The sequence below is a fragment of the Cornus florida genome, unplaced genomic scaffold (assembly GCF_030987335.1).
Source record: "Cornus florida cultivar Cherokee Brave unplaced genomic scaffold, ASM3098733v1 CherokeeBrave_3.0.0_Hap2_Chr09, whole genome shotgun sequence".
Classification (NCBI taxonomy): Eukaryota; Viridiplantae; Streptophyta; class Magnoliopsida; order Cornales; family Cornaceae; genus Cornus; species Cornus florida.
Genome location: NW_026775579.1, coordinates 55,403,920 through 55,429,210, shown reverse-complemented (window position 1 = coordinate 55,429,210; position 25,291 = coordinate 55,403,920). Strand labels below are relative to the sequence as shown.

The window sequence follows — 25,291 nt, the reverse complement described above, 5'->3', positions numbered from 1 at the left end:
ACATAACTGTATGGAAGGTTGCACACAGATAGTTATACATTAGGGTTATAGTTTACAGCTGACATTGAATATAACCTAGATTTCTCTATGGGCCGCGTTTCAGTTTAGGGTTTAGTTGGACTTAGGTTTAGGGGTGGTCTATAAATACTCACCTAGGATGTCTGCTTAGGGTTTTAGAAGAATACTACGACATAGTAAGGCTGAGAAAAGTTTTGGAAACGGCTGGGAAAGAACAGAGAGCAAACAAAGGATTCGCCGGAAATTTGAGACGAACGTCGGTGTAAGGCAAGTTCTATCCTTACTCTCTCTCTTAGGCTTCGTGTTCTTTGCATTCCTAAATAATTATAGAATTGATTTAATCAATAAAAAACGTTATCTGTTTATACTAAAACTTGGATTATCACAATATATGTGCTTGCTTGCAAAACCTGTTAAAACGTGTTATTTGCTTGTTTAATTCTCTGTTTAAACCTATGCATGGAATGTATTAAAGACTTAAACATGGACTGGGAAGCTACTGGGATGGAGTTATAACTTTTGGGAACCATAGCATAGGGCAGAGAAGTCGCAGAAGGCGTCTGAAGAAGAGGGAAGACGAAGAGACGAGGCAGAGAGGGAGAGAGCTGGCTCCCTTTGATGTGGAGGCGGCTCCCAAGTGTGGGAGCCGGCTCCAAGGCCTAAAGGAGGCGGCTCCACTTTTGGAGACGTCTCCTTGCTGAGTTTTTGGTTTTTTCTTCATTTCTAGTCAGTTTTTGCATGCAGTGGTTGATTCTGGAGTTTCCAGTTAAGTTCAGGATTTAATATGAAAGGTCTAATTGATGTATATGGTTATATTAAGGCTCCAAATGTGGTGTTAAGTAAGTCTATGTGCTTAGAATAGTTTGGACCGTAAGGAATTAATTAGACAGTTTCACTGTGTTTAAAAATTGGAAGGCTAGTAATGTTTAACTCTCTCTAAATTAGTAATCTTCTGAGACGAATGATATAATTGTAACATGTTTAACTGTATATCATGATCATGTATCTGAATTATAATTGTTCTGAATGAGTTGGTGTTGAATAATATTAAGAGTTAAACCAACTTAGCATTACCGGATTTTGGGGAAACGCTATAGATTAAGTATGTCTATATGCATACTGTAATTATGTTTTTGATGTTTTCATGATTACAGTTAGTATCAATTGTTGGAGGTATGAACTTAGTTGATATTTACTTTAATATCTGTAATATCAACTGCTGGCTGTTGAACGCTATTAAGATTTAAACTTAATAGTATACCGGATTTTATGGAACTGTATGTACTGAGCATGTTTATGTATATACTTTTACTCTACTTATCGATGTTTACATTACTACTGTTGGTATCAATTGTTGGATGTATGAATTTAGTTGATATTTACTTTAGTCATCTGTATTATCAACTGCTGGATGGTTGGAGTATGCACCGGTTTGGGACGGTGGCATACTAGGGATGGTTTGGATTCAAAATACCAAAACCTACCTACTTTGGATTTGGGAATGGATTAACCAAAAGTTAAGTCCTATTAAATTGTAGTGTCATGGCAACAACTAGTTAAGCGGCACTACTAGGATACAGGATGGATTTTAAATATATTGTTATAGTACCACGATATGAGCTTGAATCTCATGATCAATGGTTAGGGAGCGTATATGCATCGGGATGCATAGCTGGATACGATGGTTGGAGGTGTACCCTATTTAGGCTTAGGTACACATGCCCACTTCGTGTGCATTTTAGCATGTTACCTCTATTCAGGTTAAGACCGGCCTGTAGTCCAGTGAGAGTCCTTTAGTGTGACTATATATATATTTACGGACTATTAGCTATTGTTGAATTGTTTAGGGTGTACATGCGTATCGGGCCTCTGTTTGGATTGTAGTAGGTATAGAACTTACACGTGGGCCTGACCCACTTTTATTTTTCAGGTACACGACAGATCCAGACTTAGACGTGTTCGTGCTGAGCAGAGGTTTCTACTCACTCTACCGACGACGTAGGATTTCTCTCCATAGCTTATATCAGGATGTTCTTTCAGTTGTTTTAATTCAGCTTGGATTTTTATTAGGGGTCCATTAGAGATGGATTCCCGAGTTGTTAAACTTATGGAGTTTTGGATTGTCAGATTTTCAGTATTCAATTTTTAAAGGATTTATATTTAGTTTCTTTCAACTTAAATTTTATTTCTTAATTCAATTTGTATTCTGTGTTCGGTTTAAAATATTAATTGTTTGAAATTCCCTCAGGTTTGGGCCTGGGCCTGATCAACCTATGTCTCGGATCCAAGGGGTATCACATCATTCAACTTAGCCAGTTGATCTGACTTAAACACAAATAGGATTCAATATTTTACAATCCATTCCTTTAATGCGGTAGGTTAGGTCTTAGCGTTTTGAGCTAAACCGTCCCTAGTATGCCACCGTCCCATACTGGTGCATACAATCCTCTATATTCATGTAAATTACAATATATAAATAATAAATTAGTAATTTACAGTCCAAACTATTATCCATATATTTGCAGAAAAATATTTAATATTCTCGCAATTGAAATCCAAACCATAATCCATGTAATTGCAGAAAATTATTAAGATTTCAACAATTAGCCTCCAAAGCATGCATAGATCAAATTCAGTACATCAATAACCCTATAATGCATTTAGAACAAGTTTTAAAATCATGTTGTTTCCCATTAAATTGCTAAAATTTAGTTTAAGCAATTAATCTCTTCCATCCGGCAATAGTCTAACACAATTATGCTAATTTGATACTGTTTGTCCCAAGTATTTAGAATTGAATTTTAATTAATTTAAGGTCTTAATGATACCCAAAATCATCTTCTTAAGTCCTTTGTGAAGACCCAAAACCATCAGAACAGTTAAAGCCTCGCACAATTCAAAACAGTGCGTCAAAAAAACCATCAGAAACCAAATTTGAGAGAGAGCCTGCTCCATGACTTTGGGTGCAGGCTCTATTAAGCCTAGAGCCGACTCCAAGGACCTTGAGCCAGCTCTACATGTGTGGGAGCTGGCTCTTACCTCCTCTGAGAGCCTCATGCTCCGATGCACTCCGTTTCAGCCCTTCTGCTCTATCTCCGGCCATTCCAACCTCTCTGTTCCTCTTCAATACTAAACTTAGGAGTCTTATCTAATCCCAGTAGCATCCCCATGGGTTGTTTACAGTGGTTAAAAGCAGTTACAGTAATTTCAACAATACTAGTTTAGCATGCTTAAAGAACAACACTGGAACTCAAACAAACACGAACTGAACCAGAGTGAATTACAACACATACAGATCATCAATATAGCATATCTTATACATGTAAAACTCAATTAATAATTAATTAAACCCTAGAGACTATCTAGGTGCACATAACACGAGCCAACGGGAAAGAGGAAGAAAATAACTTGCCTGTAACTTCAATTATGAAATCCCGGTGTCGTGTCCACTGTTCCGGCAACACGAACTACTGTAAAGCCTCCTAGTGCTCCAGGATAGTCCACCACAACCCTTCCTTGGTCCTCTCCGGTTTCCTCCTTGACAGCCCTTACAGTGCTTCCGTTCTCAACCCTCTGTTTTATAAGCTAACACTCTGTTTTTCCCCAAAACCCTAAACCAACGTGCTAACTATATTTATAGGCTTAAAACACTAAACCCTAATCCTTGTTTAATTAGAGCCAGAGCCCTAATTGTAAACTTCTAGTCGGCCCATAGTGTAACCAAAATTTAATCCATGTCAGCTACACACACAGATTACACTTAGTTAACTTATTTTTTTTATTAAAATTAATAATTCCTAAATTAATCCAAATAATCCAAATACATGCAATTTAAACACATAATTTAAACAATTAAATCAAATAAGTAATTAAAACAATTAACCAATGAACAAATCAATTAAACACATAAGTAAACAATTTAAATCAAATAAGTAATTAAAACAATTAAACAATTAACAAATAAGACAACTAGTCACACAAAATACAATAAAATAATAATTAAAATGCCGAGACTATCCTTTTAAAATTAGGGGTATTATAGTTTGTGGTCGCTCTCTCAAGAACACGAGGCAGTGACGATGCAAATGAACGGAAAATGGAATGATTTAAAGTTTTAATAAAAACGGGTGTGCTGCTTGCAAAACGACGTCACTGCTTTAATGTGTCCTTTTTTGGTCTTTTTACAAAAAAAAATTATTTTTATATATTTAATAAAATGCTTTAGTAAGGGTATTTTGGTCAATTTAAGTTTTAAATGTGTAAGGGGGATCTAATTGCACCAAATTGAAACTTGAAGGATGTTTTTTGCGCGGGAGGGGTATGATATGCATTATATGCATACTTGAGGGGTGTTTTTTGTACTTAAACCTTATCATAATTTCAGGAGCCTTCTTTATGCTTTTAAAAATTACTCGGACATTCCTTAAAAATTAAACTAATCTACACAAACCTTCCTTCTTAGTGACAGACAATCAATTGAACTAATACTACGTTTGGTGTGCAGGAATGGAATGGAATATAAGTGGAAATGGAATGAGAATGGGAATGAAATAGAATGGTCATTTTCATTCTATTGTTTGGTTGTAAATATGAAATGTGTAGGAATGGAATGATAATAACAATTCTAGTGTTTGGTTGGACCAATTTAAAATTTAGAATGGAATAAATTTCTAATTGAATTCTCCAAAATATCCCTTTTAGTAACAAATAAATTAAATTAAATTAACAAAATGATATTCTCTAATAATTTTTTAAAAATAAATGGTGGTAGTGGCGGTGGTGGATGGCGAAAAGCGGTAGTAGTGTAGGTGGTGGTGTTGGAAGGCGGTGGCGGTGACAATGGTGGAAATTAGTGGCAGTAGTGGTGGTGGAAGGTGGCAGTGGTGTTGGTGAAAGGCGGTGGCAGTAGTGTGATGGTTGTGGTGGAAGGAGATAGTGGTGTGACTATGGTGGTGGTGGAAGGCAGTGGAAGTAGCGACGATGGTGGTGGTGAAAGGCAAAGGAAGTGGCGGTGGTGGTGGTGGTGGAAGACGGTGGCAGTGGTGGTAGTGGTGGCGGTGGCGGTGGTGGTGGTGAAAGGTGGTGGCGGTGGCGGTGGTGGAAGGTGGTAGAAGGCAATGGCAGCTGCGTTGGTGGTTGGGGAAGGTGGAGGCTGCGGCGATGGAAGGTGGTGATGGAAGGTGGTAGAAGGCGATGGCGGCTGCGTTGGTGGTTGTGGAAGGCGGCGGCGGTGGTAGTGTAGGGCTGTGGCTGTGGCGGTGGTGGAAGGTGGTGGTGGTAGTGAAAGGCGATAATAGTAGTGGTGGTGGAAGGTGGTGGTAGTGGTAAAAAGCAATGATTATGGCGGTGGTGGTGAAAGGTGGTGAAAGGCAATGACAGTGGTAGCAGTGGAAGGTGATGGCGATAGTAGTGGTGAAAGGTGACGGTGGTGGTTGAGGCAAACGGTGGTGGTAGCAGTGGTGAAAGGCAGTGGAGGTGGTGGTGATGGAAAGTGGTGGGCGATGGTGAAAGTCGGTGGTGGTGGAAGGCAGTGGTAGTGGTGGTGGTAGTGAAAGGCGGAGATGATTGTCGTGGAAGGTAATGGTGGTTTTTGGATTTAGAATATGAGGGTGTTTTGAGAAGTTGATTTTTTAAAATAAATTACTTAGGAATGGAATGGTTATTCCATAGGTTTAGTTGTGAAATGGATTTTCATTCTCAGGAATGGATTTTCATTCGATTGAAATGGCCATTCCCACTTTAAGTTGCATTCCAAACAAAGAAATGGTTGGAATGGGCATTCTATTCCATTCTATTCCTGCACACCAAACGTAGTATAACGGACTTGTAACGACCCAAACTGGGGGTCCGGATTGCTAACCAGGTTCTTCACCAAACCCGAGGACACACTAGGGGTAAAATGATCATTTTACATTGTGAGGGGGTAATAAGACCTTAAACTAGTCAAATGAAGTTTAAAATAATTATTCTAGACATTCCATAATGTTCGGTAAGGTTCTACTGTCACCGGATATAATTTCCCAAAAGCGTTCTTACTCGGTTCAAGGGAAATCCGACATTGTTCTACTAAAATGACCATAACTCTCTACATGAATGGAATTTGAGGATTAGGTTGGTCCCATTGGAAAGCTAACTCAAAATCCTTGAAAATGGACTCAAGAATGACCCTATTCGGGTTCGGAACGAAGAAGTTATGATCGTCCGAAGTCAAACGTTCCAAACTGTCAACTGAAAAAGACAAATTAGTGCACTGGGGGACTTGAACCGGTTTAGTGGGGCTAAACCGATTCAAGATGGGCAGTGTGCCCATTCTTGAACCAAAGATTCCCCCTTGAACCAGTTCAATGGGGCTGAACCCGTTCAAGATGCCCAGAACCTCAAAATTGCCCCAAACAGCCTAAAATTGTGATCTTATGCACTTTAGCACTACTTTGGTCCCTCGGTGACCTTACTCAAAGCTCAAACCTGTCCCAAATCTTCCATTTGATGATAAAACTAACACAATTAGGTAATAATGAAATCAAATAAGGCTATACATGGGTCCAATTTACCATTAAAATTAAGCAAATCCGTCATACATAAAAAATATGGCCTTAAGGCTTTACATGAATATTGAAATCATAATAAGACCACAAAATACAAATGAATGGTCTTAAGACCATTTCCAACCATGTAGGTGATACAAAATGTTCCCTAATATTATTTACAACAAAAGGGTTAATATACACATTAAGCACAAAAGAGTCCAAGTTTGTCAACCCGACTAAGCTGGTGGTGGATCGTCGTCTGCCACTTCTTCGACATGACCTGAAAAATGTTAATAATAAAGGGGTGCGCATAAAGCTCAGTAGAAGGTGCCTAAAACACACCTCTTGTGACCCCGTGAATCTAAACAATGAATAGGAAAAATAACCGAGATCATGCTATTTTCGGGAAAAATATAACCATAACATCAACAACAATAATCTAAGTCATAAACGAATCATGCCGTGCTTTGGAATGCAATGTCGCTCCCCATTTCTAAAACCTTTTCCGTCATCATTTCCAAACCGTTAATGCAACCCATCCCATGGTAGCTCCATGGCGGCATGAGAGAAGGATTGGCTAACTGTCCCTGACCACAAGGCAACTCCAGGGCGTCATTTGGGGCCTAATTAACTCAACCACGCTAGGACAGTCTCCCTAGTTCCCTCTAGGTCACATTAACCCCACGGTCCCTAGGCAACTCCTAAGCGACCAGGTTTTCGCAAACATTTCGTCAAAAACTTTTTTCCCAAAATCATTTTCAAATTATTTTCCCATTTCTTCCCAATGCTTATGTATGAATGTATCATGTCATTTCATGCAATGTAAATATTCATTATCATGCTTTTAATTTAAGCTTAACCACCTAACATGCTTTACAATAACACAAACAACATATCATACTTCTAAGTAAATAAAAATCTAGCATGTTAAGCACAAATATATAAAAACAAATCCACATAACTATGCTTCTCACAACAAATCCACAAACCACTTACACATATATCATCTACACATAGAATTTCACATAGATATACAAATCATTGACAACAATATAATGATTTTTCAAGAGTTAATCACAATTAAGCATGCTATATATTCAATTATAGAGAAAATTCACAAAAATCAAAGAGTTTTTGTGGATTATGACATCTCTACCTCAAATGAGAGAAAAGCCCCAAAAATTGCCCAATTCTTAGCCCTAATTTCAAAAGTTCAAGGTGCACCAAACGGAACTTGGCTCCGATCAAATCGAAGATCTCGACACGCTCTCTAACTTGCCGCAAACGGCAGCAAAAATCTCCAAAAGACAAGAGAGAAATCAATGATTTAAGTTTGTGAAAAAAGAAAATAAAAAGAGAAAGGAGAGAGAGATAGAATCTTCGGGAGAGGGGAAGAGAAAATGGAAGGCCTAAATAGCCTCTTGGCCTTTAAAAGAGGTGGTGGGTCCCACCACCAAAGATATTTTTATTTTCTTTTAAATTTCCACCATAAAGGTATATATATATATACATACATACACACTTAATAATTCACAACCACATATAACACACAAAATAAAATAAAATGAGGTGCAGCTGGACCCAAACGAAACTCCCGTATGCAACTATTCCTGTAGCGGGTCCCACACGGAACCGTCCGGTCCGAAAAATGAAAAAATGCAAAAATGATCATCATTGCATTTCTAGGAGTCCTGAACTAAAAAAAAAATGCCTCAATCAACTCTCAAACACACCCGGCACACTTCACGGTGTCCGGCACGTAAAACGAGAAAAGACGAAAATACCCTCGAAATTTTAGAAAATGAAAAATGACGAAAATTGGAAACATTACAGAACTTGTCTAATTTATTGATATGCCCTCAACTTTCTATGATAAATTACTAAAGTACCTTAGTATGTTTATATATATATATAACGGACTTGTCTAATTTATTGATATGCTCTCAACTTTCTATGATAAATTACTAATGTACCCTAGTGTGTTTATATATATATATATATATAATAGTATAGTATAGTATACATAAAAAAAGAATCTCAAACTGTTGGGTATGGTCGGCCACCACCACCACCAACCACCATGGGCGCCATCACCATTGCTGCCACCACCATCATCTCTATTTTCTCCATCTTTGTGTATATATATATATATATATAAAGATTGCAAACAAAAATCTACAATCCTCTAGCAGACTTAGAAAGTTAAGACTTTGATTTGATACAAATTTGCATATATATATATATATATATATATATATATATATATGTGCGCGCGCGCGCACACGCATGTGTATGTATATGTATAGATCAAAAAAAATTTCTCCAGAAATTTATATTTGAAAATACATATAAAAGGCCTTTTGAGAGATAATTACATAAAAGGCCATTTTATGCAATTGATTCCTCAAAGACCTAACCATGAAAGCTATCAGAACCAACAAATGGTAGGGATAAAGGTATTATGGGTATTTTACTTAATTTAGTACATGATATCAGCAAAGTCTCTATAATTGTAGCAAACAACAAAGGAGGTCTATATAATTTACCCAAAACAATATTAGTCAATCACCTACCCAAATACATGGGTATAACTTGATACAAACATAATAGTAAAACTATTTTACAAAAAATAGAATACGATTCAACAATGATACATCTGAAAATAATAATACTCCTATAATACATCATTCATACAAAAATAAAAAATAAAATAAATAAAAATAAAAAAATTGATATTTTTTTAACTTGATTCGCATTATTATGAATTTAATTATTAATTTGGAGCTTAAAGTTGGATGGGTTTTGTTTTTGTTTTTCAAACCTTATATTACTTTCCTAGTTAACTCATATATTTTAAAAAATGTATTAGAACCCTTTTAAAATAATAATAATAATAATTGCAAAATTTTTTGTTGTGCCCTGAAAATGTCACAAACGTATCCCTGCCACGTTAAATAAGTGTCTCGCGCATGTCTTGATCAAACATGTGACACCACCACACTTCTAGAAAAGTGCCATACTTTCTAATTTGAAGATAATTGTCATTGTTGCAAGGCTGCAAAATTCCGTTTTCTGTTTAGAAATCTGGAATTTTTTTAAAAAAAAAAAAAAAAAAAATTAAACCAAACATACCTGTTATGGTAACTTTTTGGACTAATTTAAAATTCTAAGAAACTTGTAGAAAATGTACTTATTGACTGAATTGTAGGATTGCAGTTGTTGATCACAGAATGCATGTTTTGTTGGAAAAACATGGTGTGACATTACTTGGTGGGTTGTTTAGCATATTTTATAAACTATTTGGAATAAACAATAATCATATATATGAATTACAACCAATGAACATACTTAATACTATGTGTAGCAGGACCAACTTTATCAATAATCAATTGAGCATGATGACTATGACTAATTAATGACTCATAAATTACCTACAAAACTTTTGTTAATACTAATACCGCTCCTTTAATCAGATGATTTCCATCACGCTTAGAACTTATCATATTGTTAACTCCATCAATTTGAGCATGCACAAAAATATATATATATAAAATATAAAATAAAAAAAAAACCCTATTTTAACATTTATAATGACCAAATGTCAATTTTTTTTTTTTAATCCGTCTCGCGAAGATTTAGGCTTTAAGTTTGATTTCTATTAGGTAAGTTCGATTCTTTTTATGTGCGAGTAATTACTTTGCGGCCACGATCGCGAATATAATTCGAACCTTACCCGATCTGTGTGGGGTAGTTGCTTTGCACGAGTTTTGTGGATTAGTGGGGCAAAACCTCTAACACTCAGTCCCACATCTGTCAATTATAATATAATTTAGTAATTAATAATATGCAGTATTGCCTTTCAATATCGCCGAGCCTAGTAACATGGGCTTATAACCAAGTGAGGCATTAAAGTGGTTGGATATTGAATAGTGTGAACCCATTATGGGAATCCCCATCACACAACCACTTTTTGAGATATATATATTTTTTATTTGCTATTTTTAATCAAAATGGCATGCTTATTGGAATAATTTTTTGGATCAGATCTTGTAATTTACTAGTATAATAGCGAAAAAAGAAGAAGAAAAAAAAAAAGTCATATTTTATAATTTATGTTGACAAAAAGGTCTTATTTTTCATGTGGCATTTTGGTCAATATAAATTGAATAAGACTTGCATGTTGATCTGTCAATGTTTGTAGTATCTAACTGTTTGGGCTGGGGACCTCAAGGTTAATATTGTGCTTCTCTGTGTGGCCGAATGTTTGGGCTTGTTGTACTTCAATTTGCTGTTTTGGTTTTTTTTGTTTACCTCCTTGGGCCTTGTTAGTTCTTCTATATGCATATTTTTTATTTATTTATTTTTTTTCAAAGCAAGAATGTTAGATTCGAATTTAGGGGAGCGAATACTCGAAACGGGACTCCCTACGACAATGGAGAGCAACCCAACTGTTGGATTACGATGGCATTTGCGCATACACACATACATTGTTTAACCGTTCGAAAAAAAAAAAAAAAAAAAAAAAAAAAAAAAAAAAACTATCCCTAGGTATAATTATATAAAAATTTAAATAATGTTGGGTTAATTTTAAAATTTTAACAAGTTTTTCTCAAGAACCAATCAAAAATAAATTTTTTAGAGCTTGGAATTATGTAGAACAAAATGAGATAGGATTTCTCTAATCAGTGGATTTTCGTTCCTAGGACCCCTCTTGGCTTAGGCTTTTGTGTAGTATTCCGGATATGTTTCTTTTTTCAATGCTTTCTAATATATTTTTACTTATAAAAATAAAATCATCGAACTTTCTGACCAACGACATTTTCAAATTTTGAATTGATTTCCTTGATATCTAAATATTTTCCGAATTCAGGAATATCAAAATATCATTTGATTTTCTATTGTTCTGTTTGAATTTTAATTATCTTCATTTCCTTTTATGGTTAAATGATAATGAATATGTAAAATTGCATATTCTTTTTCCCATATTTTCGTGTAACAACTAACAACAGCAAAAGAATGGCTATAAGATTTATTCACATCCATCTTAACCGAATATTATTTACTTTTATATTTTTTATAAAATGGTTCAGCAAGGGTAATTTAGTCAATTTAGAATTTAAATTTGTCAGAGGGACTTATTTGCACCGATTAAAACTTTAGGGGTATTTTTTACACGCAAGGGATTTGATATGCATTATAAGCATACTTCATCGGTGTTTTCTAAAATGTTATCAGATTAAAAATAATAATAATAAATAGAAGTGTTAATTTCTAAAAATGAGGTTATGTAAAATATATATATATATATACACACACACATATAAGACACACTCACAAAGTAGATTATCAAATACGTTTAATGGATATTTAAGTCAATTTCTATTTCAATTCTCTTTAAGCTAAAGTCCGTTTTTTAAGTCACCCCTTTTTCAAATCAACCTAATAAGTATTTAAGTCAATTTCTATTTCAATTCCCTTTCAGGTAAAGTCCGTTTTCTAAATCACCCCCTTGACTAATTGAGGGAAATCTTTTTGACAAAAAAATTAAGAAGATAATTTAATGCAAAACACAAATAAAAAAAAAGAGATGTAATATAGTTCACCCTTAAAAATAAAAATTGAAAATTAAAAATTAAGGAAAAAAAAAAAACTCATGTGACTCAATTATTCAGATTTGGATCCTCTCCAATTATTTGTCTCTCCGTGCATCTCCAAATCTGGATCAAACGATCAAAAATGTATCATATCACCCACTATGCTTTAATTTTATACCTAATTTAATCCAAACAAAATGCTAATGTGTGCTTTCATATCTGTTTCGGTTAGATTAAATATAGGAATCGTTGGAGAGAATCAATTCCGAATTTATTCAAAAAGACCTGCAACAAAGCATGCAATTCGATTTTGTTTGGTTTTAAATACATTGATTTTTTTTTTTTTTTTTTTTTTCGACTTTTCGTTTTTAAACTAAATTAGTATTATAGTATTTTCAAGGCCAAATTGCAAAATATCTTGAGCTATCAACCAACAGTTGCAGCGAGATGGACATTAATTTTCTGTTAAGTAACCATATCTAATTACATAAATATTCATTCCAAAAAATATAAAAAATAAAATAGAATTTTTGAAAACCAAAATGTCTTACATACATTTGAATTTCACTAGGTGTTTTTATGTGGCTAATATCTGTTGTTTTTGTAGTGACTTATCTGACCCGGGTAGGGAGGCGCCCTTCTGAATCCTCAGGATTAGTCGAGTTGTTAGAGACTCTAAGGCTCAGTTTGGTAGAGTGAAAATGGGAGGAAAGGAAAGGGAAGGTGATGGAGAGTGACTAAAAACCTGTTTTTGGGTAAAATGGGTGGAAGGAAAGGGAAGGAGAGAGAAGGGTTTGGAGGGTTATGTATAGCCTTCTACACTGATTTGTTTAACCTCCCAAAAATGGGAAGAAATGGAAGGCCGGTTGATGTAATATTTGTGATGCCAATTTTACCCTCAAAACAATATACATACAAGTTAACCGTTGCAGAAAGAATGGAGAGACGGTGAGCAACAGCTGGGAATGGCAAACCCGAACTGGAACAGCGGCGATGGTGAACCCAAACTGGAACAGCGGCGATGGAAACTTGGAAGATATTGGTTTTGATTTTCTGAACAATCTGATATATGGATATGCGTTTTGAATTTTTGATTCTTGCAGACAGAAATATAAACTGAAATATATGAGTTTGGGTTTTGAACTTCTGAATCTTGTAGAGAGAGAGAGAGAGAGAGAGAGGGAGTTGAGAACGATAATAAAGATGGAGGCAGAGATTGGGGAGGCTGAAATGATTTGCCCTAGATCGGAACCTTCAAGAACGAAGGTTTCTACAGCTGGATCTGGATCGTCTAATTCTTTTTTGATTGACCTTTGTTCAAGAAAGAAAAATTTCTTTCCTTTTATTGTGGCCAAGCTACTGATATAGGAGAATATATATTCTTTTTCCAAACATAATTATTATTTTTCCCTTTCTTTTCCTTTATTAACTAACCAAACACAATGGAGGATTAAAATTATCCTTCCCTTCTCTTCCCTTTCCTTCATAACTAATCTTATCCTCCCCCTTCAAACCCATCGTACCAAACATAGCCTCATGCTTTGTTTGGTTGGAGTGATGAAAAAATGAATGGAATAGATAGGGGGAAGGATGAATGAGATATTCCTAGGAAAGGGATGTATCTTTCTCATTTTTTATTTAGTTGAATGGAATGGATAATAGAAAGGATAAATTGAGTGATATTTTTTTTCTTGTTTGGTTGGAAGGAAGGGAATGAAAGTTCTTATATTATTTTTACTAATACACTCTTTTATATAAAATTATAAAAAGTAGATATTTATTTCAAATTTTTTGAAAAGGTTAATATTATAAATTACAAATTTATATATAGTTATGCCTTCTTTTTCTCTTGTCTTCCCCCAAAAGTGGGCCGATAAATTCATCCCTCCTTATTTTTTCCCTCTCTTCCAACCAAACACAAAAATATTTATTCATTCCTCCTCATCCATTCCCCCCTTGACCCTTTTCTCCAACCAAACAAAACATAAAAGTTGGTGCCTTCCTCACACCGACCGGGTTAACTTAAAAAAAAATTTACCGGTAAAACCCCTCTTGAGATGAGAGAGAGAGAGAAATCTGAGAGAGAGATCGTACCTCCACAAATTGATTTGAGGAAACTGAAAATGGAAGTAAAAAAAGAAAGCCAGAAGGGGGCTAAATCTTACACCTTAAACCCTTATGCGATTTGTTCGTCTTTTCTATACAAACCCTAAAAAGGCAGCGAAAGACGTCAGAGCTTCCGGTGGAAGTAACCGCCGACATATGAAACCCCTTCTGAGGTTCAGGTGCGTATCCAAACCATGGCGTGCTCTGATCGACAGTGCACATTTCATCAAATCGCATCTGAATCTATCCATCGAAATCAACGCCAATCTCAGCGTCATACTTAGAGATCGTTATGGATTTCGACTCGTTCGATCGTGTTATAAAGCTTGACCACCCCTTGAAGTTGAAAGCACCTCAAGAATTGGGCTCTTGCAACGGTTTGTTCTGTTCCTATTACACACAGCAACACATTATGCTGTGGAACCCTTCGACCCGATTGGATTCTGTTTATGGTGAGATTGGTACAGTTTTATAGCAGAAATGATGGTTCAATTGATTCTGAAGTTAAGGTTTAGAGTTCGAAATCAAATTGATGGCGAACGATCCAAGATTTTCCTTATTCCCTCCGACACTTGTCACTGAATGCTGTGGTTGTTAATGGGGTTTTGCACTGGGTTGTGACTCGTAAACCCAAATCGGACACGGCCGGTTTGATTGCTGCTTTTGATCTTGGGGTTGAGGAGTATAGGTTAGTGCGAGTGCCTGATTATTTGGATAAAGATTTTTGTAGGAATGTGAGGGTGTTAGGAGATGCCTTTGTGTAATTTGCAATTATGCTAATGCTAGAGGCCGAGTTGATATAGGGGTGATGAAAGAGTATGGAGTAAACGAATCTTGGACTAAAGTGTTATCTGTTGAGCTGCTGAGTTTATTTACTAGGTTTTATGATTTTGTGAGGCCTCTAGCGTATTCAAAGAGTGGTGGGGAAGTACTTCTCGCCTGTGACAATGCAAGACTTCTCTGGTTCGACTTGAAAAGCCAAACAGTCAAGAATGATGTTTGGATTCATGTTGTGCCAAGTTCATTTGAAGCTGATGTTTGTTTGGGAAGTCTAGTTCCTCTCCATGATGGTGGATGTGATGAAAACAATCAGCAAGCACAAAAGAAGGATAGAAAGGGAAGGTAACCCCCAAATTAATCTTTTTGTGCTCTTTTTGCTCTGCGTATATTATCTTACTTGGCATTGTTAGTTATAGAAATTTAGACCCTTTAAATGACATGTTAGTTATAGAAATTTGGCACAATGGTAATGTAACGATCCTAGCTGATGCCAAAATTTAAAAAAAATTCGGCATAACCTCCCCTAAAAATGGGCCTTCAACAACCTGTCCCAATACACAAAACACATAAAATCATCTAGCATCCCATTTATCCGTTCATTATACCTTAACATAGTTCCTTTCATGGTGGAACATCCACACACCAAATAATCTAAATTATCATAATTACAGTCCCAAAATACAAGATTAATATTTGAAGTCCATGTCTTACAACGTTACATGATACAATTACATGGAAATATATACCATGATTCCATTAGTTTCATTTACATTAAACAAAAGATAAGTTCGTTCTTAAATTATAAGGCCATGAATACTAACTTAGTTACATTTCCACAACTATGAATATACATAGAATGGTCAAAATACAAAATAGCAAACAACCTTCTAACAACTTTCAAGTTTGCGGAGGATTGTCATCCGCCGTTTCTTTGCCATGACCTGAAAAAAATAATAAGTATGCAGGGTGAGCTATATGCTCAGTAGGTGACACTTAAGACACGCATCTTGTGTCCCCGTGAATCCAAACATAGAATAGGTCAATGGGAATGGGGATCATACAATATCGGGATAATACAACATTCCAATCAAACTCAAGTACAAACAATGCAATGCCATGAAATGCGAATGCATGCCGATGTCGCTCCCCGTTTTCACATTTAAAATCCATCACTTTCAAACTGTTAATATAACCCGCCCTTTGGTGACCCCGCAGCGACACGAGAGGAGGATTGGCTAGTGTCCCTGATCCTTGGTAACCCCGCGGCGTCAATATGGGGCCCAGCTAGCTCAACCACGCTAGGGCGACTCCCTAGTCCCCTCTAGGCTATATTAACACTCCGGCCCTTTGGTACCCCCGCGGCGACCGGGTTTTCCAAAAACACTTTTATCAAAATACTTTTCCCCAAAACTCCCTATTTTCATTTCAAAAACAATCTTCCCAATCATGTCTCATGGTATGCATGTACATTATGTTCTTAATGCCATGGAAGTGAAGGCTTTCACATTATACAATTGTGCATACATTACAAGTACTCTAGGAAAATTACACATGCCATCCCATATCATTCTAGCAAGTTTTATAACAATATAAGCATGGTAAATCAATTTATCAGACAAGGAAATTAGTCAAATAAACATGTTCTCATACAACTCAAGTAACACATTTAATCATAACCTCACATATAACACTTACATCATCTTTGATACAATTAATTCAAAAATAAGCATGCTTTTTAACAATTTAGGAGGTATAATTCACAAAAGAGCAAGAACATCATGAGTTAAGGGCCCCTACCTCAAGATTGCACAAAACCCTTAAAATGGGTCCTTAAATTCGAGCTCCCAAAGAGGACCAAAAGCTGGAATTTCTGGTACTAGCACGTAGAGCTCGTCGTGCTCGTCGTTTTGCCTCAAACGGCACCTAAATCCGCTAAGAATTGAGAGAGAAATCAAGGATTGAAGTTGAAAAAGAAAAAAGAAAAGAAAAAAAACAGAAGCAGCGAGAGAGAGAGATTTAAGCTGCCCGAGAGAGAAAGCAAATTGGAATTAAATGGGTCTGTAATGACCCTTATATCTCAGGTGGGCCCCACAGTTGAAAAGTCATTATACTAATTATATATATAGATAAGTCAAAAACTTTACATTCTCCCCAATTTTAAAAGATTTCGTCCCCGTAATCAAGACATACCTGGAGAAGAAAACAACTCTGGATACTTGGAGCGAACCTCCTATTCGAGCTCCCAAGTAGCCTCCTCGACTCCGTAGTGTCTCCAAAGGACTTTCACCATTGGTATCGTCTTGTTCCTCAACACCTTTTGTTGTGTGTCAAGAATCTGAACTGGTCCTTCCTCGTAGGAAACATCCTCATCAATGTCTACATCAACCCAACTCAAAATGTGAGATGGATCTGGCTCGTACTTCCGTAACATCGATACATGGAAAACATTGTGGACCCTATCCAACTGTGGTGGCAAAGCAAGTCTGTAGGCAACCTCTCCTACACGGTCCAAAATCTCAAACGGTTCAATAAATCGTGGCGACAACTTGCCACTTTTCCCAAATCTCATCAATCCCTTCCGTGGAGAAACCCGAAGAAAAATGTGGTCTCCCACCTCAAAGGATAACGACCGTCTCCGCTTATCCGCATAACTCTTCTGTCGGCTCTGAGCTGTAAGTAACCTCTGTCTTATCAACTTAATCTTCTCAGTAGTCTCGAGTACAATGTCAGGTCCTAAGGTGGCTGTCTCACCTACCTCAGTCCAACAAACAGGAGACCTACAAGGTCTACCATACAACGCCTCAAATGGAGCCATCTGAATGCTCGCCTGATAATTGTTGTTGTAGGCAAATTCAATAAGTGGAAGGTGATCCTCCCAACTACCACCCAAGTCAAGCACACATGCCCGAAGCATATCCTCTAAAATCTGGATAGTACGCTCCAACTGACCGTCAGTCTGTAGATGGAATGCCGTACTCAGGTGCAATGCTGAGCCAAACGCTGCTTGAAGTCCTTCCCAAAACTTCGAAGTGAACTTAGCATCCCTATCTGAAACAATGGTTACTGGAACTCCATGCAACCTTACAATCTCCTTCACATAAAGAACACCAAGCTTCTCTGCATCATCTGTTGCCTTAATAGGCAAAAAGTGAGCCGTCTTAGTCAATCTGTCAATGATGACCCATACGGACTCATTGCCCCTTCGTGACCTTGGAAGACCTGTCACAAAATCTATAGCAATATGCTCCCATTTCCATTGCGCTACAGGTAATGGTTGCAACAAACCGGCTGGTCTCTGATGCTCGGCCTTCACCTGCTGACAGGTAAGGCATCTAGCCACAAACTGTGCAACATCTTTTTTCATCCCGTTCCACCAATACTGACGTCTCAAATTGTGATACATCTTGGTACCACCTGGATGAACTGCAAAGCGGGAAGTGTGAAACTCCCGTAAGACGTCCTCACGACAAACAGTAGGAACCACCAACAAACCCCTGAACCGTAGACCCCCATCTGCATACAAGGCCCAATCTTTCACTGTCTCACCACTGGAGATCAAAGCGTGAATGGCATCTAAATCCGGGTCCTGTCTCTGTGACTCAATCACTCGTACAACAAGAGTAGGCTGAGTCATAAGATTAAACAAGAATGCCGGCTCGCTGTCAACATCATCATCAAAACAATACAATTCCATCTCTGCCAAATCCTTAAGCATCTTCCACTTCCGAATAACTAGACAGGCCAAAGTTCCACGAGATTTTCGGCTTAAGGCATCTGCTACCACATTTGCCTTGCCCGGATGATACTGCAAGTCAAAATTATAATCTTCCAAGAATTCAACCTATCTTCTCTGTCTATTGTTCAAGTCCTTTTGGGAGAAAAGGTACTTGAGACTTTTATGATCTGAGTACACCTCGAATCTCTCACCATACAAGTAGTGTCTCCAACACTTCAAAGCAAACACAATTGCCGCCAACTCCAAATCATGAGTAGGGTAGTTGTACTCGTGAGTCTTCAACTGTCGAGACCCATAAGCCACTACTCTACCATCCTGCATCAACACACACCCTAAACCATCACGTGAAGCATCACAATAGATCACATAACCCAAGCCACGCTCAGGTATCACTAACATCGGAGCCGTAGTCAATCTTGTCTTCAATTCCTGGAAAGATGACTCACAGGCTTCATTCCATGCAAACTTAATCCCTTTCCGGGTTAAACGGGTCATAGACGCTGCCAAACGGGAGAAATCTTTCACAAATCTCCGGTAGTAACCCGCTAGACCAAGAAAACTATGGATCTCAAACACATTCTTGGGTTGCTCCCAATTCAAAACAGCTTCAATCTTTGATGGATCAACTGACACTCCACCTTCTGAAACAACATGTCCCAAAAACTTCACCTCATGTAGCCAAAACTCACATTTCTCATATTTGGCATACAACCGGTGCTCCCGCAAAATCTGTAAAACAATACTTAAATGGATCTTGTGTTCCTCCCGAGATCGTGAATACACAAGAATGTCATCCACGAAAACTACCACAAACTGGTCCAAGTAATCGTGAAAGACGCGGTTCATTAAGTCCATGAATGCCGCTGGAGCATTAGTTAAGCCAAAAGGCATAACAAGGAACTCATAGTGTCCATACCGTGTACGGAATGCTGTCTTCGGGATATCCTCATCCCTAACCTGCAACTGATAATAGCCAGACCTCAAGTCAATCTTGGAGAAACAACTGGCTCCTCTCAACTGATCAAATAAATCATCTATCCTTGGCAAAGGATACTTGTTCTTGATGGTGGCGCGATTCAACTTCCGATAATCGATGCACAACCTCAAAGAACCATCTTTCTTCTTAGCAAACAAGACTGGTGCGCCCCATGGTGACACACTCGGTCGGATGAAACCTTTCATCCTCAAATTATCAAGCTGTCTTTTTAATTCCTCCAATTCAATTGGTGCCATACGATACGGTGCCATAGAAATCGGCGCGGTACCTGGCATTAACTCAATAGAGAACTCCACTTCTCGGTGTGGAGGCAACTCTGTCAAATCCTCCGGAAACACATCCAGAAAATCACGAACAACTGCAGGATAATATTCTTCCACAACATCATCCTCTTCGGCTATAAGGGTAGCCAAAAAGTAATCATCACGACTCCGTCCACGAATTCCATAAAACGATGAAATGTGGGAATCACTCCGATCTCCCACGAAAAAGAAACAGTCTCCCTCGGGAGTACAACCTGTAACCCTTCCTCTGAAACAGTCGATCGTGGCATGAAAAGAAGCTAACCAATCCATCCCGAGAATGACATCAAAGCTAGTCATTTCTAGGAGGATAAGGTCAAACACAAAAGTCCGCTCGGCTATCACAATGGAACAATCCCTCATGACTCGGCTCAAAGACACTGAAACTCCAACTGGCGTATCAACACATAACGCCTGATCCATAAAACTGACCTCTAACCCCGATGCAAGTGCAAATGATGATGAAATGAAAGAATGAGATGCACCAGAATCAAACAAAACACGGGCCCAAGAACCAAACACTGGAAATATACCTCGAAGAACTGAAGATCCAGGAGATGCATCAGTTGGTGCAAGGGCAAAGACACGCCCCTGCGGTGCCTGTGCCTGTGAACTACTAATCTGAACACTAGACTGTTGTGCTGACACAGTAGGAGTATCCCTCCTAGCTGGTCGTGAACCCTGAGAAGATAAGGCAGGCTGTGGTGGTGGCGGCGGTGGTCTAAAACCTGATTGAACCGTAGGCGACTGTAACGGCCTTTGCCGTGACCCTCTGCCACTAGTGGTGCCTGCTCCCTGACTCGGACAGTCCCGAATCAAATGGCCCTGCTGGCCACACCTATAACAAGCCTTCAGAGCTGAAGAAACTGAAGTCAATCTCATAGGACAACTGGACTTGTAATGCCCAGGCTGCTGACATTGAAAGCAAACAACTGCATTCCTATCAGACCCAACTGGCAACGGAGTGGTAGGAGCAGATCGTGCAGATTGTTGTCCCTGAAACTGAGATGGACTGCCCCTGTTCCTTTTCCAAGAAGATCCTTCTGAAGATGGCCCTGCACCCCTCTTTTGCTTCAACTGCTCTCTTCTTGCATCCTTCTCTTTATTATCAGCTTCCAGCATCAAAGCCCTTTCCACTGCTTCAGAGTAAACCTTAATGAACTGTGCCGTGATCAACGGCCTCATCCGATCATTAAGACCAGAAACAAACTTCCGAGTCTTGTTAACTTCATCTCTCACCATTTATGGAGCAAAGCGAGAAAGTGAAGTGAACTTTTTTTCATATTCTGCCACTGACATGCTCCCTTGGATAAGGTTATGAAACTGGTCTTGTAACTCCCATCTTTTGGAAAGCGGAAAGTACTTTTTATAAAACAATTCCTTGAACTTGTCCTAACTCATCTCTTCCACCTTGTATCGGCTCGTAACCGACTTCTACCATAATTTAGCATCCTTAGCAAACTTATAAGTAGCTAGGATGATCTTCAAATGATCCTCTGTCACATCCATAGAAGTCAATTGAGTTTCAACTTGCTCCATGTAGTCATTTGCTATCATTGGATCCGCACCGCCCTCAAACATAACCGGCATCAGCTGAGAAAACTCCTTAATAATCTTAAGACGCTTCTGAGCTGGCGTCTCCTCAACTTGAACTGTAAGTTGTGGTGCCGACTGCGACTGAGCAGCAATCGTTGCCCTCACGACATTTTGCAACAAACGATTAAACTCCAGTGCCACAGAACCTTCACCCACTTCTACGGGTGCTTCAACATTATCCCCCCTTGTGGGGACAGCTCTCGGGGGAATCAAGTCCCTAAGAAGTGTGTCCTCATCATTTAGCTCCTCCGGATTGGAGCTGGAGCTCTCACCAACATCACCCCTAGTCGGTCTAAGGCCAACTTCCCTGATTTCCTCACGCCGTGACATCGTTCTATAAAACAAAGGAAACAATTCAATAACGATAACACTAAGGTCCAACCGTGAACAACCCAACGCAAAAACATACTGTACAAACATTTAGCATGTAATACTATGCAATGAACACATTAATGTAAGCATATAAACACATAAGCACGTAAGCAAGTAAGCAGTTAAGCATGCTTTTTCACATAGCAAAACACTTTTCCAAACAAGGAAATAACAATGCAAATGACTTCTCAGACAACCCTAGGCAAGCCTCTACCCGTCGTCCTAATGGTATTCGAACCATCGCTCTGATACCAAATTTGTAACGACCTTAGCTGATGCCAAAATTTAAAAAAAATTCGGCATAACCTCCCCTAAAAATGGGCCTTCAACAACCTGTCCCAATACACAAAACACATAAAATCATCTAGCATCCCATTCATCCGTTCATTATACCTTAACATAGTTCCTTTCATGGTGGAACATCCACACACCAAATAATCTAAATTATCATAATTATAGTCCCAAAATACAAGATTAATATTTGAAGTCCATGTCTTACAACGTTACATGATACAATTACATGGAAATATATACCATGATTCCATTAGTTTCATTTACATTAAACAAAAGATAAGTTCGTTCTTAAATTACAAGGCCATGAATACTAACTTAGTTACATTTCCACAACTATGAATATACATAGAATGGTCAAAATACAAAATAGCAAACAACCTTCTAACAACTTTCAAGTTTACGGAGGATTGTCATCCGCCGTTTCTTTGCCATGACCTGAAAAAAATAATAAGTATGCAGGGTGAGCTATATGCTCAGTAGGTGACACTTGAGACACGCATCTTGTGTCCCTGTGAATCCAAACATAGAATAGGTCAATGGGAATGTGGATCATACAATATCGGGATAATACAACATTCCAATCAAACTCAAGTACAAACAATGCAATGCCATGAAATGCGAATGCATCCTGATGTCGCTCCCCGTTTTCACATTTAAAATCCATCACTTTCAGACTGTTAATATAACCCGCCCTTTGGTGACCCCGCAGCGACACGAGAGGAGGATTGGCTAGTGTCCCTGACCCTTGGTAACCCCGCGGCGTCATTATGGGGCCCAGCTAGCTCAACCACGCTAGGGCGACTCCCTAGTCCCCTCTAGGCCATATTAACACTCCGGCCCTTTGGTACCCTCGCGGCGACCGGGTTTTCCAAAAACACTTTCATCAAAATACTTTTCCCCAAAACTCCCTATTTTCATTTCCAAAACAATCTTCCCAATCATGTCTCATTGTATGCATGTACATCATGTTCTTAATGCCATGGAAGTGAAGGCTTTCACATTATACAATTGTGCATACATTACAAGTACTCTAGGAAAATTACACATGCCATCCCATATCATTCTAGCAAGTTTTACAACAATATAAGCATGGTAAATCAATTTATCAGACAAGGAAATTAGTCAAATAAACATGTTCTCATACAACTCAAGTAACACATTTAATCATAACCTCACATATAACACTTACATCATCTTTGATACAATTAATTCAAAAATAAGCATGCTTTTTAACAATTTAGGAGGTATAATTCACAAAAGAGCAAGAACATCATGAGTTAAGGGCCCCTACCTCAAGATTGCACAAAACCCTTAAAATGGGTCCTTAAATTCGAGCTCCCAAAGAGGACCAAAAGCTGGAATTTCTGGTACTAGCACGTAGAGCTCGTCGTTTTGCCTCAAACGACACCTAAATCCGCCAAGAATTGAGAGAGAAATCAAGGATTGAAGTTGAAAAAGAAAAAAGAAAAGAAAAAAAACAGAAGCAGCGAGAGAGAGAGATTTAAGCTGCCCGAGAGAGAAAGCAAATTGGAATTAAATGGGTCTGTAATGACCCTTATATCTCAGGTGGGCCCCACAGTTGAAAAGTCATTATACTAATTATATATATAGATAAGTCAAAAACTTTACAGGTAAGGTTGATCTATTGGGTTCAAAATTCGGAAGCAGCCTCTCCGATAAGGGATGCATTCATGTGACCCTCCCCAGACCTTGCAATGGCAGGAGTATGGTGCACTAGGTTTTCCCTTTAACTAGAGTTCTCTTTAATATATGTGGATCTTAAATGACTATAGTTAGTATAATTTATTAGCTTGCAACTGCTAAAGGTTGTATTGACTTCTTATCCTCTAGCAGTAAATTTACCTAGAGCTGAGAATTTTATTGCCTTTGTTTCTGTATATTGATGTCATCTTAAACCTTATGTGCTCTATTTTGATTCTCTTAGATTTGACTTCCTGTCAAAGGGGTTCAAGCTGGTGCTTTAAGCAACTGGAAGAAGAAACTAATTTGAAGCGAGAAGGTGGAAAGGATGTTTTTCATAATGTATTATGGGCCTTTTTTTTGTGAAGTCAAGTTATGTAGTAGTTAAAAAGATTTAATCATATTTGTCCGTTGAAAGCTATATTTACTATAGTTTTAAGAGTTGGAACCTTATGTTGTTGCATATTTCCATCTTTATTCATATATGGCAGCTTATTAAGTTTGTTCAAATTTTTGCTCATCGTTATATTCATGTTGTTCAATATCAGTATTATTGAGTTTAATGAAAGTATTGTTATTTCATTATTCATTGATATTATTGTTTCATTGTTTTGAATCATTGTGTATGAATAAGTTGACGTTACTGGCTTTGTATTTTTCTAAACTATGGGAAGATTTTCCCTAACACACAAGACCATCCTCATTGTCATTGAAAGTTACTGCAACAACGTGTTTGAATAAATGCCCAAATGGGTGCTGTGAATGAGAATTGAAAAAAGCTGTGGTTGTGTGATTCTGGTAGGAGGAGGTTACACAGTGGGCAAATGTTTGGTGAGTTTAGGAAGGATGTACATTTACCGTCCAATGTGGCAGACCTCGACTGAATAGTTAGCCAAAGGATAAAGGAATGCTTGGGAATGGAAGGCGAAGACCAGACCATGTGTGGCCATGGTTGTGATGGTATGTGTTGAGAAAGGAATTTTAAGTTTTGGGCTATGGAGAAATCACCTGATGGAGATGGTATCCAAAGGAACTTATCATGTCTGTGAGGGCCGGGGATTGAGAGGAGGTTTGTGTCTGTGAGTTAAGGGATGAGAGCGGTGATACTAGCACGGAAAAGTCCAAGAAGAACCAGAAATGAAATTGGACAGCTTGGTTTTGCTATCAAATGGTGAGCTGAGAAGCTGATGATTGGAGATTCTGAGGTGAAGGGGACCAAGATGTGACCATTTGTCGAACCCGAAATTGGCATTTGAACCATTGCCAAT

At 38.0% G+C, this 25,291-nt stretch overlaps 1 protein-coding gene and 1 long non-coding RNA gene across 2 annotated transcripts; one reads left to right on the top strand and one right to left on the bottom strand.

Annotated features, from left to right (window-relative positions):
• The first annotated feature begins 14,089 nt into the window (after positions 1-14,089).
• LOC132273990 (F-box protein CPR1-like) lies at positions 14,090-24,533 on the top strand. Its single transcript, XM_059775125.1, has 2 exons — positions 14,090-15,367; positions 24,268-24,533. Exons 1-2 carry the CDS (start codon positions 15,054-15,056, stop codon positions 24,305-24,307), a joined length of 354 nt encoding a protein of 117 aa, XP_059631108.1. The 5' UTR covers positions 14,090-15,053; the 3' UTR covers positions 24,308-24,533.
• On the bottom strand, positions 15,754-17,116 carry LOC132273991 (uncharacterized). Its single transcript, XR_009470313.1, has 2 exons — positions 16,823-17,116; positions 15,754-15,966 (listed from the first exon to the last, which is right to left on the bottom strand). It is a non-coding gene; the product is annotated as an uncharacterized LOC132273991 (long non-coding RNA).
• Positions 24,534-25,291: the final 758 nt, after the last annotated feature.

What these genes read in the sequence shown, in the direction of transcription:
- LOC132273990 (XM_059775125.1), top strand. Translation starts at nt 15,054, where the DNA reads ATGAAAGAGTATGGAGTAAACGAATCTTGGACTAAAGTGTTATCTGTT. An exon ending in AAGAAGGATAGAAAGGGAAG is followed by an intron (nt 15,368 to 24,267) that starts GTAACCCCCAAA and finishes TGATTCTCTTAG; the next exon opens with ATTTGACTTCCTGTCAAAGG.